Here is a 16343-nt window from a genome sequence, read left to right on the forward strand (position 1 = left end):
TCTTTACTACATACTCACAGTAAAAACACTGCCAGTTTCACATAAAAATGCATTTCATGAAAAATATTAATATAAAATATTGATTTCATTAAATTTTACCCTTGAGGATACTTTCAATTAAAAACATTCTGTGTGGTGAAAAGGTATGCATAAAGCATTTCTGCTACATACCAAAAAACGATGATTGTCTAGAGGAGAAGCACTTGGGCAACTTGCTGAGCTACAAGATCAACTAGCCACTTTTTTCCTTCTTGGAAATTTACTTGAAAAAAATCACTGGCAGACAAACAATCGTTATTCAGACTTGAGTATTTGGCACATACTTTCTCAAAAATTAGAGAAGTGACCCTAGCACACTAAGGAAAACAACTGACAGTATTTACAACCAATGATAAATTTGAGTTTTTAAGCTCAGAAATTAGAATCTTGGAAAATTTGCTTTCACCAATGTGAGCTTTACAGCTTCCCAACACTTATAAGACATTTCTGATGAGACTGGTGGTGAATGAATGTAAATTTTGATAGTATAAAGTGAAATATGTCAATGTTTGGAAGATCTGCCTAACTTAATGAACCAATATTTTCCAAATGAACCATGTATGAAGCTATAAAATAAGATCCATTAAAAATGCAAGACAGACCAATTGGTTTTAATGTAACAGCATGAACAGCTCATTGATATAATTTCAGATTCCACATTGCAACTAACCTTTAAAAAACCACCATTTTCAATTTTTGGTGAGGTATCCATGTCGAATATCCACAATTACCTGAGATGGCTATTAAAATATGTCTTTAAAAAGTACATAACTGTGTGAAGCTGGATTTTCTTCATATACCTCAACCAAAAAAACATATTGCATCAGACTGAATACAGAAATATCTGTGAGAACCTAGCTCTCTTCTTTTAAGTCAAACAATAAAGAGGTCTGCAAAAATGTGAAAACAATGCCACTCTTGTTAGACAATTTTTTTCTCGGAAAAGGTCGCTGTTTTTCATTAAAAATACGCTATTTGTATTAACATGTAATCAATTTATTGTTATTTTAAAATGAAGTGATAAATATTTTTTAAACTTTTGTTTTAATTTCAAATATGGTAAATATTGATAGACAGAACCCATATTTTTTAGAAAGCTCATTGAGATCCTCAATAATTTTTAGGAATGTAAAGTGGTACTGAGACCAAAACATTTGAAAATTGCATTTCCAACATACTAAAGTATTCTAAGAAAAGGAAAAACAAAATTGAATGATAAGGTAGATGGTCATCACTTACAGCAAAAAAGCCTCATTCACAGCATCACAGAACTCAGGCCAGAGCACTTCCTGAGGTTCATGTCCATGGTAGGTGAGCAGAGCCTCTACCAATGGTTCAAAATCTGGCAGAGTAACAAGTGGGACACAAACTCGTGACAGGGACCTTACTCGTTCAGGAGCCATTCTATGGAATAAATAAAATGAGAAATAAGTACCCAAATCTTACAGCCACATGTACTGATAGTTAAAGGCATATAAAATCTTCATGTTAAAAAGGTTCATGACAGGTCATTTGCTTTGCCCCTCATATAAAAAGGGGTACCCTAACACCATCTATGAACTCTATTCTCTTACACAGTTCTCTAGGAAGAAACCCTTTAGCTGCAGTTCCCATTTTGATCTCTCTCATTGTCAGGACTGTGGCTTAACCCTCTACAGGCACCTCCCACTTACCATGCCCAAAATAGAACTTGAATTCCTTCCCCAAATGTTCTCTTCCCCCAGTGCTCCCTATCTCATTTGCTCAAGCCCAAACCTTTGAAGTCCATCCTTGATTCCTCCTTTTTCTCTCCTGCCCCTTATCTGATCCAGTGGTTAATACCATTAGTTCATTTCATTACTTCTCTACACATCCATCACTACCGCCTAATTCACCATCACCTCCAGCCTGGGTTACTGTAGGGCCCTCCTAATTTTCTCCCTGCTTCTGCCCTCACCTGTCTTGTCTCTCTCTGGAACAGGTCCAGACCCCTTAAAAATTCAGATCACTTCACTTGTCTGCTCAATGGCTTTCCACCTCACACAAAGAACAAGCCAAGTCTTATATTAGTTGCCAAGGCCTTCCATGGTGGGGCTCCCTCTGTTTCTCTGGCTTTATCTCTTTCCACTCTTACCTTGCCCATTCTGCTCTGGCCTTTCCAGCCTCTGACTACTCCAGATAAGTTCCTGTTGTTCATTCTGCCTGGAACACATGGTTAGCTCCTTCATCTTGTATAGGTCTCAGCTCAAATCTTGCTTTATGTAGGGGAGTTCCCTGACCATCCCATATAAATGGACTGGCTAATATGGTAGCAATCAACCACATATGGCAACTTAAACTTAAACTAACTGGAATGAAATGAAACTTAAATTCCATTCCTCAGTTGCACTAGTACAGATCAAGAGTTCCAACAGCTACATGAGGCTAGTGGTTTACTGTATCAGACAGTGCAAATTCACAAGGCTTGTCCATTACTGCAGAAAGCTCCACTGACAGCACAGCTAAACATATAAGTGTCCTCTTATCTCACTGTGTTCTTCTCTCTCTTACCCTGTTTTACTTTTCTTCACAGTACTTTTCATCACCTGACCTATAATGTATTTGCTTGTTTATTGTTCATGGTCTGTTTCTTCCTGCTAGGACATCCACTCTGTAAGGGCAGGCACTTTTCCTATTTTGCTCACTCCTCTATTCCTAGTATGTAGGGACAACTCCTACTTATAGCTCCAGAAACAGATATTAAATGAATAAATGAACAACTAGAAACCAGGAAGATGAAAGTTTGGGATATATGCTATTAGATCATTCTCTAGGTATCTTCATATAAAACCATAAATCTACAAATTTAGTCTTTTTTTGTGAAACAAATGAAACCACAATATAGAACATATAGCTGTCACTCATTTTTTTTTTACTTGTTGCCTATTTTTAAAATATATGTTTTGTATTTTAACAATATCTCCATTTATGGGCATTTAGGTTGTTTCTAATTTTTCACTATGAAATACTGCTGCAGCAGTATCCTTGCACATGCCTGTGCCCCCATGTGAACATCTGCATATTGAACTGCTTTCCAAAAGACTACCAATTTACTTTTCTACCCCTGACAGTGATATTATTCTGGATATTTTTACTTCTTCCTAATCTGGGCAAAAATTATCCCATTGTTCTCATCTGCATTTCCCTGATTTTTTTTTTTTTTTTTTTGCGGTACACGGGCCTCTCACTGTCGTGGCCTCTCCCGTTGCGGAGCACAGACTCCGGACGCGCAGGCTCAGCGGCCATGGCTCACGGGCCCAGCCGCTCCGTGGCATGCGGGATCTTCCCAGACCGGGGCACGATCCCGTGTCCCCTGCATCGGCAGGCGGACTCTCAACCACTGCGCCACCAGGGAAGACCCCCTGATATTTTTTGAGATTGAATATTTGTGTGTTCCCCACTTGTATTTCTGCTTCAGTGAATTTGTTTTTGAATTTTTGTATATTTGTCCTATTTATTCATCTAATAAATATTTTTGAACCCTTACTATATTCCAACCTGTTTGCAGTGGTAGTGCTACAGAAGCAAAGACAAGACAAAGCTTAGTAATGAAAAGCATAAAATGCCAGATGATATCAAGTGCCATAATGAAAGTAAAGTACACTGAGGGGTAAGAGAGGGCAAGAATTTACTGAGGGGAGCATTTGAGCAGAGATCTAAAGGAAGTGTATGAACAAACCATATATGTACGCGGGAGAAGGATGTCACAGGCAGATGCAAGCAAACACGAAGCCCTGGAGTATCTAAGTACAACAGAGTCCAAGGTGGCAAGTCCACAGTGAATGTGGCGGTGGGGGTGGGGGGGAAGACAGGTTTTGAAGAGACCAGTGTAAGAACCTGGGATGTTAGTCTTTTTTTTTTTTTAACTTATTTTTTAGTTTTATCAAACTTACAGATACAACTACCTTAAATAGTCAAATAGCTCTTCAAAGCTTATGAAAAAACAGCAGCTTTTGAACAAGCACTCCCACTCCCATTTTCTGATCTCAGAGGCAACCATTTTCAAGTCTAACTCATGCTTTAGATATTTAATATGTTTTTTCCTGTGGGTTTAGTGACTATTATTTGGCTTGCTTGTTTGCTTTTTTCTTGGCACTGATGATTATTTTAATGCTAAACTCCCGCCCAAGTATGTAATCTCCTTGCAATACGTTCAAACATATCTGATATTCTGCCATTTTCATCTTAAAAGAAATTTCTCTTAGAACCTTCTGACCTATTCCAATCTGAACAGGTTGCTTTTTACTCCCTTTGTACAGTTATCTTGGGACCTCTACCATAGGGATTTCTTTCACTTCTCTCCTGGATCCCATATCTTCTTCCTTCTTGGTTTATTCTTCTTACGTGAGAAAAGGTACAAGAGAGGTAAAGTATCTGAGACCTTGCATGTTTGAAAATATCAGTACTTTACTCTCATACTTGATTGATACTTTGGCAGATTATAGAATTCTGGTAATTTTTCTACAGAATTGTGAAAGTATGGTTCTACTATCTTTTAAATTTCAGTGTTGTTCTTGAGAAGTCCCATGCTGCTATGAATCCTGAACCTTTATATAAGTCCTGTTTTTACTCCCTGGAGGCTTTTGGATATCCTCTTAGAAATTTCACGTTGATGTGTCTTGGTATGCATTTATTTCTATTCATTGTGCTGGACATTCAGTGGACCTTAAATCCGGAAAGATCTTTTGAATTTCTTTGATGATTTCCTACCTATTCTTTTCTCTGTTCTTTCTGGGGACTCTGATTTTTTGGATATTGAACTTCCTAGACAGTTCTCTCTTATCTTTTCTTTCTTAGTTTTCATCTCTTGGTCTTTTTGCTCTAGATTTTGAAAGAATTGTTCAACTTTACTTTCCAATCTTTTATTATGTTTTTAATTACCACTCTCTCATTATTAATTTCCAAGAACTATTTTCTTCATTCTCTGGATGTTTCTTTTTTTAAAAAAAAAAACAACATTCTGTTCTTTTTTTAAATTTTATTTTTGTCTTAGGACTCCTTTATTGATTTAGTTTTATTGAAGTATAGCTGCTGTACAATATTATATAAGCTACAGGTATACAATATAGTGACTCACAATTTTTAAAGGTTATACTCCATTTATAGTTATTATAAAATATTGGCCATATTCTCCAGGTTGTACAATATATCCTTGTAGCTTATTTTATACCTAATAGCTTGTATCTCTTACTCCCCTACTCCTATATATTGCCCCTCTCCCCTTCCATCTCCCCACTGGTAACCACTAGTTTGTTTTCTATATCTGTGAGTCTAGCATTCTGCTCTTGTTTAGTGGATATATTACTTTTTATTTTATTAGGGACTTTTTTTTTTTTGGCTGAGTTGGGTCTTAGTGGCGACATGCAGGATCTTTTCGTTGTGGCGCGTGGGCTTCTCTGTAGTTGTGGTGTGCAGGTTTTTTTTTTTTTTTCTCTCTTTAGTTGTGGTGCAGCAGGCTCCAGAGCATGTGGGCTCTGTAGTTTGGGGCACGTGGCTCTCTAGTTGAGGCGGGCAGGGGCTCAGTAGTTGTGGCACACGGGCTTAGTTGCCCCATGGCATGCGGGATCTTAGTTCCCCGAGCAGGGATTGAAACCACATCCCCTGCATTGGAAGGTGGATTCTTTACCACTGGACCACCAGGGAAGTCCCTTAATGGGGACAATGACATGAATTTATTTTAGATGATCTTTTCTTTAAGTAATCTTTTTTTTCTTTATTTTCACTGGTTTCTACTTTCAAGACTATATGCTTAATATATTTCCTTCAATATGTAGTGACCATTGCCCGTCATCTTTTTTTAAAACACCTTAAATATATATATATATAAATTTATTTTATTTTACTTAACACCTTCAATAACCTTTATTGAAACCAACATTCAAATAGTATCTCAAGGGTGAAATTCTGTTTCAGCAAAACCAATTTAACAATTTCAAATATATATAAAAACATTTAAAAAGTAATCTTGTTAAAGGTGATCATTTCTCCTTCCCTTATTTTATCTTCTATACATTACTGCACCAAATAAACAGGGAAGACTCTGTTCAATCATCTGCACCAAAAAAAAAAAAAAAAGAAGAAGAAAAAGAAAAGAAGGGAAAACTGCAGTTTGACAAGTGCCAAATATCAGAAATCACATCAAATCAGAGTGTAATTATAGGCTTAATGTGTTATAACTAAGGCTTTCGATAGTACAGTCCACAAACCCAATGTGAATTCCCACCATTTTAAGGGCTCCCGTAGCTTGACTTTGCTGGACTAAAATGCACAGGGGCCGTTACCTATGATAAATGAAGTGATGCAATACTTTTGGAAAAGTAGAAACGGGTAGTAACTAAGGGTTTACTTCCAGTTATTTCAGCAATAGTCTGGCTTGATCAGCCTGAGAAAGATTACATTTCTGGTTTTTGTTTCTGAGTTGGGCCCAAAGAGGTGAGCTGCTAGTGGAACAGAAGTTATGGCCTGTCATCTTATATTTAACAGACAGGCACTAAAAACCCAGTAGTGAGTAATATGTGCATGGGTGGGGAAAGTTGACTGTGATCTTCACTATAGGACAGTAGTTTTTAGACTTTTTGAGTTTCAAAAACCCTTAAAAATTACTGAAAGACCAAACAGCTTTTGTTTCTGAGGTTATAACTATTGATACTCATATTTGAAATTAAAACAAAGACACCTAAAAGTATTTATCAATTCACTAAAAGTAACACTAACAAATCCATTAGGTGTTAACACGAATAACATTTTTGTTGAAAAATTACTATATTTTACAAAACAAAAACAGTGAGAAGAGTGGCACTCTTTTTTTTTTTTTAACATCTTTATTGGGGTATAATTGCTTTACAATGGTGTGTTAGTTTCTGCTTTATAACAAAGTGAATCAGTCATACATAAACATATGTTCCCATATGTCTTCCCTCTTGCGTCTCCCTCCCTCCCACCCTCCCTATCCCACCCCTCCAGGCTGTCACAAAGCACTGAGCCAATATCCCTGGTGGCACTCTTTTTTTTTTAAATTCTTGGTAAAACTGGATCTCTTAGTTACTTGATTCTCAATTGAAAGTTCTTTTATTTTTAAAAATTTATTTATTTCATTTATTTGTTTTTGGCTGCATTGGGTCTTCATTGCTGCTAGCGTGCTTTCTCTAGTTGTGGTGAGCAGGGGCTACTCTTTGTTGCAGTGTGCGGGCTTCTCATTGTGGTGGTTTCTCTTGTTGCAGAGCACGGGCTCTAGGCACACGGGCTTCAGTAGTTGTGGCTTGAGGGCTCTAGAGTGCAGGCTCAGTAGTTGTGGTGCATGGGCCTAGCTGCTCCACAGCATGTGTGGTCTTCCCAGACGAGGGCTTGGACCCGTGTACCCTGGATTGGCAGGCGGAATGTTAACCACTGCGCCACCAGGGAAGCCCGGCACTCTTTTATATGTTTGCAAATTTCTTTCCTATATGGCTTGAAAGAAGACAGCTGGATTCTTGTATTTACTTCTGCATTTAATTTGTTGCAATACGTTTTTTTTTGGATGAACTATATGGAGAGTCTAGCCCCACACAGACATGTAGTCTTAAAAGGGAGGAGTATTATAATAGCTTCTTCACACAATTACACATATTCTCCTTTGATATTACACCAAAATTTATCAAGCGCTGCTCACCCTTTTTCCTGCAAGCCTATCTAGGAATGCAGGTAGAGCTGCCTGCCATAGGTCTAGGGGGTTGGTGATGGGTGGTCTCTACCATGAGAAGGGCTGAAATTATCCACAATTTACTGGCCAAGCCTTACCCTGAAAGCTGAAAGTCCTCAAACAGACTAGAGTACTACAACAGTTACATCAAACGGATCCTGTCAATGAAAGTTTTGTCTAGGTGAAGAGATGGATTCCTGGCACTTCCTAATCCACCATCTTCCTTGACACCCCTTTTGATCTCTGTATTAAAAGTTAAAAATAAAAAGAAGAAAACACTTGTCTTACTTTCCATTTCTTTGTCCTGTTGTATTATATCCTAGGAGAACTACTCAGCTCAATCTTTGGAGTCATTGTTGGTTAATATTTAGCTTTATCTCCTATTCATAAACTCAATTAACTCCTGTTTATTGAATTTTCTTTTTTTTTCCCCTGTAAGTCTCTTTGGAAAAAACCTCAGCTTATTCCTACTTCAAGGATTTGATAGTTTCTCTTACTATTCTTAAGATAATTAATTATTCATTTTTTATTTAAAAAATCCATTTGCTTGTCCTTGGGAATGCATATAATTGGTACATTTGCATTTTCTGTTTGTTGCATTTGGTTCACTTTTCCCCTATGGTGTCAACTTTTCATGAATGTCTGGTGATTTTCGTTTATTTGCTCTTTCTGGCATTTGGGGTTCCATGTTAGTCTCTCCGTGAGTGCTCTGTTCAGTGCAGCCCGCCTCCAGCACTTGGTCAAGGGTCAGGACGCGGTGCTGGCCGGGGCTGCCAGTAAACTGCATTCTGGGCATTAGAGCATCCCCACACTGCTGGGAGTTGGCAGCCATCTGGTGCTTGTTCTCCTCCAAAGGCTCCTCCCCCATTCTTGTGGGAAACAGTACACCTTTGTTGTCTCTTTTTTGGGGGCAGCGGATGAGTTGGAGGAGTGTATGAGGGACTAGTCAGCTGGCTGCTATTACTGCAGTACTCTAACAAGTATCTTGTTGGCTGCCATGTACCCTACTACTCCTTGAATCCACCCGCGAAGTAACCCTCTTACAAACTTTCTGGGATGTGATATTTGCCTTGAAAAATATCCCACTACCAACCATTTTAAGCCTTTCTCACAGTTTGTGGGTCATCAAAAGCCCCCCTTATTTCACAATATTATATATTTAATTGTTAAAATTTCCCTGTAATTCTAGAGGTTGGAAGCATAAAAAGAATGCTAGGACATTCAGGTGCTTAGTTCATCACCTGACTTAATTTTTTTAATTACATTTTCATCTTAATCTCCTGGCTAGATTATTAGAGTTGCTATTCCTCATAGGTCTTTCACTTAGTCTTTAGGGTCTGTCCAAGTTCTCTATAGCAGAGCTACTCAAAGTATGGTCCTGGGAATCAGCAGTATCAGCATCTTTGGGAGTAAGGCCAAGAAAACTGTTTACATTTTTCCAGGGGAATCTTATACACATTGAAGTTTGAGAAACATTGCTCTACACTTTAATAGCAGTCCCCAGAACTAGATATCAATCTCTAGCAATAATCTGAATACTTTAAGGAAACATGATAGAACTGCATTTCAGGTTTATATTTTTATTAATTAATTCCTACAAATTATTAGTTTAGCTGTATTATTTTCTTGAAAATCAAGAGTAAAATTCTCATAGAGATAATTTTTTTGTCGAGCTACACAATGATATCTTCTTTTGTGTGAACAGTTTGTCTTTTCTCTTTAAATATTCACCCTTTCTAAAACTCACTTCTTGTTCTTTACCACTTTCCTAAATGACTGAAGTCTCTTCAACAGCATTTATCTTCCACAGTGCTCTATCATCTTTCTCTAACTTACCGTCTAGGTGGTTTCAGACCTAAAATTTAATTCATGTGTTTTTGAGTCTATCATCTAAGTTGTTAACAAAAAGACGTATTTATCTTGAGTTGTAAATACCTTAAATTTTTGGAATATATGAGCTTACTGGGTAGGATAAGAGAAGGGAAAGTTGTATTCGTGTGTGATGTAGGGTGCTTTTTTGTGTGCATATTTTGCACAGAATCTAGCAGAATATTTTGCATAGAGCAAGGGCGCTATAATGTTTGAGAAATTGAAAAATATGCCTGAGAATTACATGCACTCATAATAAATCCAGAAATCTGAAATATAGGAGGACAGAGATGGTGACCTTGCCTCCACAGCCTTGACTCATCAGTCCTCCTCTTTAAAAGACCTATAAGTACAACTTTTCTCTCATTATCTTAAAAAAAAGGAGGAGAGTCAGAGACTATCACTGGTAACTGAGTGGGTGGAAAAGAGGACCTCAGCACCAAGGGCATTCATTTATCAAGCACTGAAGCTTATGGGCTGCAGATTGTATCTCTCATTAGACTGAAAAAAATCCAAGATAATTTTCCTGAAAAATTCTAAAGTCTCAGGTAAACCGAGGTAGCTCTCGGTTCTACCAAAATGCAGGCAGGCCAAATGATAATCTTCTGAAGGGCTGCAAATGGCTCACAGCCTTCAAGGCTCCCTCTTTTGTCAGAAGCTTGCCAGAGAGCAGAGATCCAACTTCAACCAGAGTTACGCAATGTTTTCCAGACTGGATTACACTAAGCATTAGGTCTTGACTGATTGCCAGAGCAGCACTTCCAAATGATTTCTGCACAAGAATTCAACTACAGAAGGCTCAATGGTAACCATATACTGCTGGAGACATCCTTCCTATGTGGTTGTACTGAAGTTTCCAAACCATCTGCAGCAAACCATAGAACTACAAGATAAACTGATGATGCTCAGAAAGTCCACAATGTTGCTCCTTCTAGACAGTTTGTAGCAAAGAGCAAGAGAGATTTTAAACATTCTGTCATTGGATTGTTGATTTTACTTGGTGGCAAGTGAAACTCTATTTAAAGCACTATGACAAGATCGTTTATCAGGCGTCTAAAAATAATGCAAAAAGAACCAAACAGATTTTCCTAATTTCTCCTTTTGTTCCACTGACAATTTATGCATTGATGTTATTACATTAATTTCTATATTTTCTATGAGGCTTTCAAATCTTTTGAAATGAACTTTAAGCATTCAAGTGGCAAAAAGGAAAAAAGTGTAGAAACCCTCTATAAAAAACAAACCCCAGAAAAAAAGCAGTATAGTATCATTTATAAGCAATTTAAGTTTGAGAGTCTTTTGGTTGTTTTAACATTTGAAGCCATACAAGTAGAAGGAAAGTAATGATAAAACTCAAGTTTCATAAATAATAGGAATATCTGGATCCAAGTGTATCAGAAAGTAGTTTTGCCCACCATGCTGTATTCAAATTAAACTTTTTTATTAAAAATGTACAGATAACTTCAGATATATAGTAGGATGAACACATTGTTATGATACATATTTTAATTATTATAATAACTTATTACAGCAACAACTGTAATGGCTCCAGCATGTTTGGCAGCTCTTTCAAATATTATCATGATGCCATTCCACTAACTGATTTCACAAGATCAGTTCCTACTCAAGACAAGAGAACACACTTGGTTCAATTTATAATTCACTAGAGAACTGTAGACTTAAGAGTTCTGAGTCTCACACAAGGTTTTACAGACCCCGGTCTTATCTGGAGGTAGAAGAGAACTTCCTGGTTTTAGGTCTTAAAAGTAGGATTTTCAAAGCTCTCTCTCTCTTTATGAGACTCAAAAAGTATGTTGGGTATCAAATTCATTTTTAAATTCAACCTTCTGGTAAGTATAAATGAACCTAATCCAAGAGATTGAATTTCCCTAAAAACATAACACATTCAGAAAAATACCCACAAGAAGTTCCTCTTGTTGAATTCTAAAATTCTCTCTAAAAAGGAAAAAAAAAAAAAAACTCCATAGAAAACATCATTCAATAGAGCAAATTAGGAATGTATCGATGTGTCAGTGTCTAGAGGACATTCTATTAGCACAGGCATCTCATATTCTTGGTAAATTCAGTTAAGAATTTTACTAATTAAATCACAGATTTGCCTTGACTAAGAATGCTCTAAACTACTAACCAAATTAATCACCATTTTATCCTTGTTGCTACTGCCAGCTGGGGTGCCAGCATGGACTCCCTTCAGTGGACTTTGCTCTGCGCCAGGAAATTTGTCCATGTTGTTTTTAAAAAACAAATATCCTTAATGAAGAAACAGTCATGAATTTGGAAATGAACCTGCCCCACAAAATGGCCCAATCTGGTACAAACGGAGCCTCAGCTATAAAGAGAGGATCTGCTAATATCTTCCAGCAGGCTCTCCTGATTTTGGTCAGCAGAGTTTAGACACTTTTCTGAACTGCTGTCTTCTCTTGTCCAAAACTGAGAACAAGGAAAGCACAAATAATTCTGAGAAAAAAGTCTGAAGAGACCAGTATAATTAAATAATGGATAGAGTGCAAAAATATGTAAATAAAGGGGAAAAGTTGCAGAGAGGAATACATACTAAGCTATCTAAGGCTGATTAAAGATGATTATTTTTTCATGAACTACACCTGCTATTTTGGAAACAAGACCTGGAGGCAGGAAATCATTTCTTTATTTTGAATATTATCTAATTTTTAGCATTTTACTAGGTAACACTGCATTTTAGTTTTTAAAACTTTAATTATAAAGTACTTATGATGTATACAAAAACACAGAGAATTATTAAACATCAACTGTATACCCACTGCCCAGATCTTACAATGCTAACATTTATATTTGATGTTTTAAGAAATAAAATGTTTCAATTACAGTTGAAACACCTTTCTTCTCATCCCATTTCCTCTTCCAGGAGTTAGCACTCCCCTAAAATGGTGCAGATCATTTCTGAATAGTTTTTAACACTTTTACTTTATATGTAAGTATTGTTTTGAGTGTTTTGAAATTTTATGTAAGTAATGACATATTACAGATATCTTTTTCCAACTTCACTGCTAGTCTGTTCCATGGGTCTACATGTCTGGCTTTATGCCAGTAGCAAATTATTTTGATGAATGTAGTTTTGAATTATGTTTTGAAATCATGGAGTATGAAGCCTCTGGTTTTGTTTTTCTTTTCAAGATTGTTTCAGTTATTTGGAGTCCTTTGAGATGCTATATGGATTTTAGGATGTTTTTCTTTTTCTGCGAAAGAAGAATGCCATTTGGATTTTGACAGAATTGCATCACACCTATAGACTGATTGGGTTGTATGGATATTTTAACAATATGGAGTCTTCTAATACACGAACACAGGATGCCTTACCATTTATTTGTGTTATATTTAATTTCTTTCATTAATGTTTTGTAGTGTGCAAGTCTTTTACTTCCTTCAGTTTATTCCTAAACATTTTTTCTTTTTGACGCTACTGTAAATGGGATTTTTAAATTTTCCTTTTTGGATTGCTCATTGTTAGTGTATAGAAACAAAACTGATTTTTGAGTGTTGATTCTGTGTCCTGTAACTTTGCTGAATTCATTTTTTAGTTCTAACCGTTTTCTTGTGGAGTCTTTAGGGTTTTCTGCATATAAGATCATGTCATCTATGAACATAGATCATTTTACTTTTTCCTTTTATACTTGAATGGCTTTTATTTCTTTGTCTTGCCTAATTGCTCTGGTCAAGACTTCAGTACTATGTTGAAAACAAGTGGTGAGACAGGGTATCTTTGCTTCCTGGTTTTCAAAAAAAAGCTTTCAATCTTTCACCAGAGAGTCTGATGTTACCTGTGGGTCCTTAACATGTGGTCTTTATTATGGTTGAGGTAGTTCCCTTGTTCCTAGTCTTTTGAATGTTCTTATCACGAAAGGGTATTGAATTTTATCAAATAATTTTTCTATATCAGTGGAAATTACTGTGTCGTTTTGTACATCATTCCATTAATATGGTGTATTACATTGATTAATTTTTGTATGTTGAACCATCCTTGCATGCTAGGAATAAATCCCACTTGGTCATGCTGCATCAGCTTTTTTTTTTTTTTTGGTACGTGGGCCTCTCACTGTTGTGGCCTCTCCCGTTGTGGAGCACAGGCTCCGGACGTGCAGGCACAGCGGCCATGGCTCACGGGCCCAGCCACTCCACGGCATGTGGGATCTTCCCAGACCGGGGCACGAACCCGTGTCCCCTGCATCGGCAGGCGGACTCTCAACCACTGCGCCACCAAGGAAGCCCTACATCAGCTTTTTAATGTGTTGTTGAATTTCTTTTGCTAGTATTTTGTTGAGGATTTTTGCATCAATATTCATCAGGGATATTGGTCTTGGTTTTCTTTTCTTGTGGTATATCTGTATGATTTTGATATCAGGGCTGGCTCCATAAAATGAATATTGAAGTATTCCCTTCTCTAACTTTTTGAAAGAGCTTTGAGAAGGACTGGTATTAATTCTTCTTTAAATGTTTAGTAGAATTCTCCAGTGAAGTTATCTGGTCCTAGACTTGTCTTTGTTGAGAGGTTTTTGATTACTGATTCTATCTCCTTACTAGTTATAGATCTGTTCAGATTTTTAAACTTATAATTCAGTATTAATAGGTTGTACGTTTATAAAAATTTACCCATTTCTTCTAGGTTATTCAATTCATTGGTGTATAAAAGTTCATAGTCTCTCTTATGATTCTTACTATTTTTATGGCATCAGTTGTAATGTCTCCTCTTTCATTTCTGGTATTTATTGCTTGAATATTCTGTTTTTGTTAGTCTAGCTAAGGGTTTGTCAATTTTGTTGATCTTCTAAAAAACCAACCCTAGTTTCTTTGAGTTTTTTCTACTGTTTTTTTCTAGTCTCTATTTAGTTTATTTCTGTTGTAATCTTTATTTTTTTCATTCCTGCTGTATTTTTGGGTTTAGCCTGTTCTAGCTCCTTGAGATATAAAATTATGTTGTTGATTTGAGATATCTCTTCTTTTTTATTTTATTATTATTATTTTTTAAATATTTATATATTTGCTGTATCAGGTCTTAGTTGCGGTGCATGGGCTCTAGAGTACCTAGGCTCATTAGCTGAGGCATGGGCTTAGTTGTCCTGCAGCATGTGGGATCTCAGTTCCCTGACCAGGGTTTGAACCGGCATTCCCTGCATTGCAAGACTGATTCTTAACCACTGGACCACCAGGGACGTCCCCTTTTCTTTTTTAGTGAAGGCATTTACCACTAGATACTTCCCTCTTAATAATGCTTTTCCTGCATCCTATAATTTTTGGTATATTCTGGGGATGCATCTTCTCTGGGCCTAGGCACATAATTTCCCAGTTAGAGCTTTGCCAGTTTCTTTTTCAGGAGTTTATAATCTCTTCCTCCCTCTAGTGTTTATCTGTGGTACCACAGGTTCTCTGATGCTGCAACAAGCCACTAAGCTCTTTTGTTCTCTCCAGCCCCCCAGGCATCCATAGTATGCTGGTTCTGTTACTGCCTCAAGTCAGGGCAGACGGAAACTAATCTCTAGGGTAGCCCCTTTAAAAGTTGTAACATGGTATGCACATTCCACTCTTCTCCCCACCCCCACCCCAAAAGAGAAGTTGTGAGTTGGGTACTTTGTCCTAATCATGCTGACCTGAGCCAACCTGTCTGTGGCACTGCCAGTTTTCTGTTGCTGCAAAGAGCAGCTAAGCTCTCTTTAACTCTCCATGGTCTCCAGCAATTGAAAGTATGCCGACTCCCTGTCAGTGGTCAGTCAGGAAGGACAGATAGCAGTCCCTCAGGTAGCCCCCCAAAAGTCAGAACACTGGACACTTTCCAGTCTTTCCCTCCCAAGGGAGATACTTCCAGCTGGACTTTTCCCCCCAGTCCTCCCAAGCCAGGCCAGCTTAAGGGAGGGGCTATTGTGGTTGATATGAAATGGCTTTCTTACCCGTTTTGATATGGCTATGCTTGACTTTGAGTCTGCCAGGGGTATTGTGACTTTGTAATTGATTTCTGAAGTCCCATAAAGTCTCTTTGGGTCATACACTAGTTTTAAGTTAGTGTCTCTGTGGAGGAACAGGACTAGGGCTTCCTATGCTATCTTGCTGACATCACTCCTAAAGAATTTTTAAAATGTTTATTATTTATTCAGTTTTCCTCTTTTGGTAATGACCTGCTTATACGGCTTGTCCATTTCCATACTGGAGTGTTTGCCTCTTTATGAGTGGTCTCCAGGAGGCATTTCTATAGTTTGCATACTAGTCCTTTGTCTGTTTTACAAGTTGTAAATATCTTCTATGTCTGGCTGCCCTTTTCTATTTGTTAACAGCTTTTTGTTTTTATTTTTATTTATTTTTAGCTGAATTTTAAGAAATCAATTTTACCTATATTGGGAGTTTGGTGTGGGGTGTATGTACACACTGCATCTTATTGATTTTTGAAGTCCCCTTCAGTAATTTTTAATTCTATTATTTAAAAGATCCATTATTCAACATTCACCTCAAGGCTAAATCAAAGTCTTTACCTGACATATAAATGATGGTAAGTGCTTTCCATGCACCCTACAGGCTCTTCTTATTACTTTTTAAGGTATATTTTATATACCACAAAATGCACCTATTTGAAATGTACAATTCAAAGATTTTTAACAAATTACTGACTTGGACAACCATCATCATCATCATCATCATCATCCACTTTCAGGACGTTTCCATCACCTCAAGATCTTTTGTGCTCATCTGCAGGAAA

At 37.2% G+C, this 16343-nt stretch overlaps 1 protein-coding gene across 2 annotated transcripts in view; it reads right to left on the reverse strand.

Moving 5' to 3' along the window:
• The window catches only part of FANCC (FA complementation group C), a 259780-nt gene that overhangs the window by 56960 nt on the left and 186477 nt on the right, over window positions 1-16343 (reverse strand). For both annotated transcript variants that reach the window (XM_082843477.1, XM_082843478.1), the window contains one exon: window positions 1279-1443. In XM_082843477.1, coding sequence (XP_082699603.1) covers window positions 1279-1443 — 165 coding nt within the window. The remainder of the gene's footprint in view (window positions 1-1278; window positions 1444-16343) is intronic.

Source organism: Leucopleurus acutus, assembly GCF_964270905.1.
Source record: "Leucopleurus acutus genome assembly, chromosome: 7".
Lineage (NCBI taxonomy): Eukaryota > Metazoa > Chordata > Mammalia > Artiodactyla > Delphinidae > Leucopleurus > Leucopleurus acutus.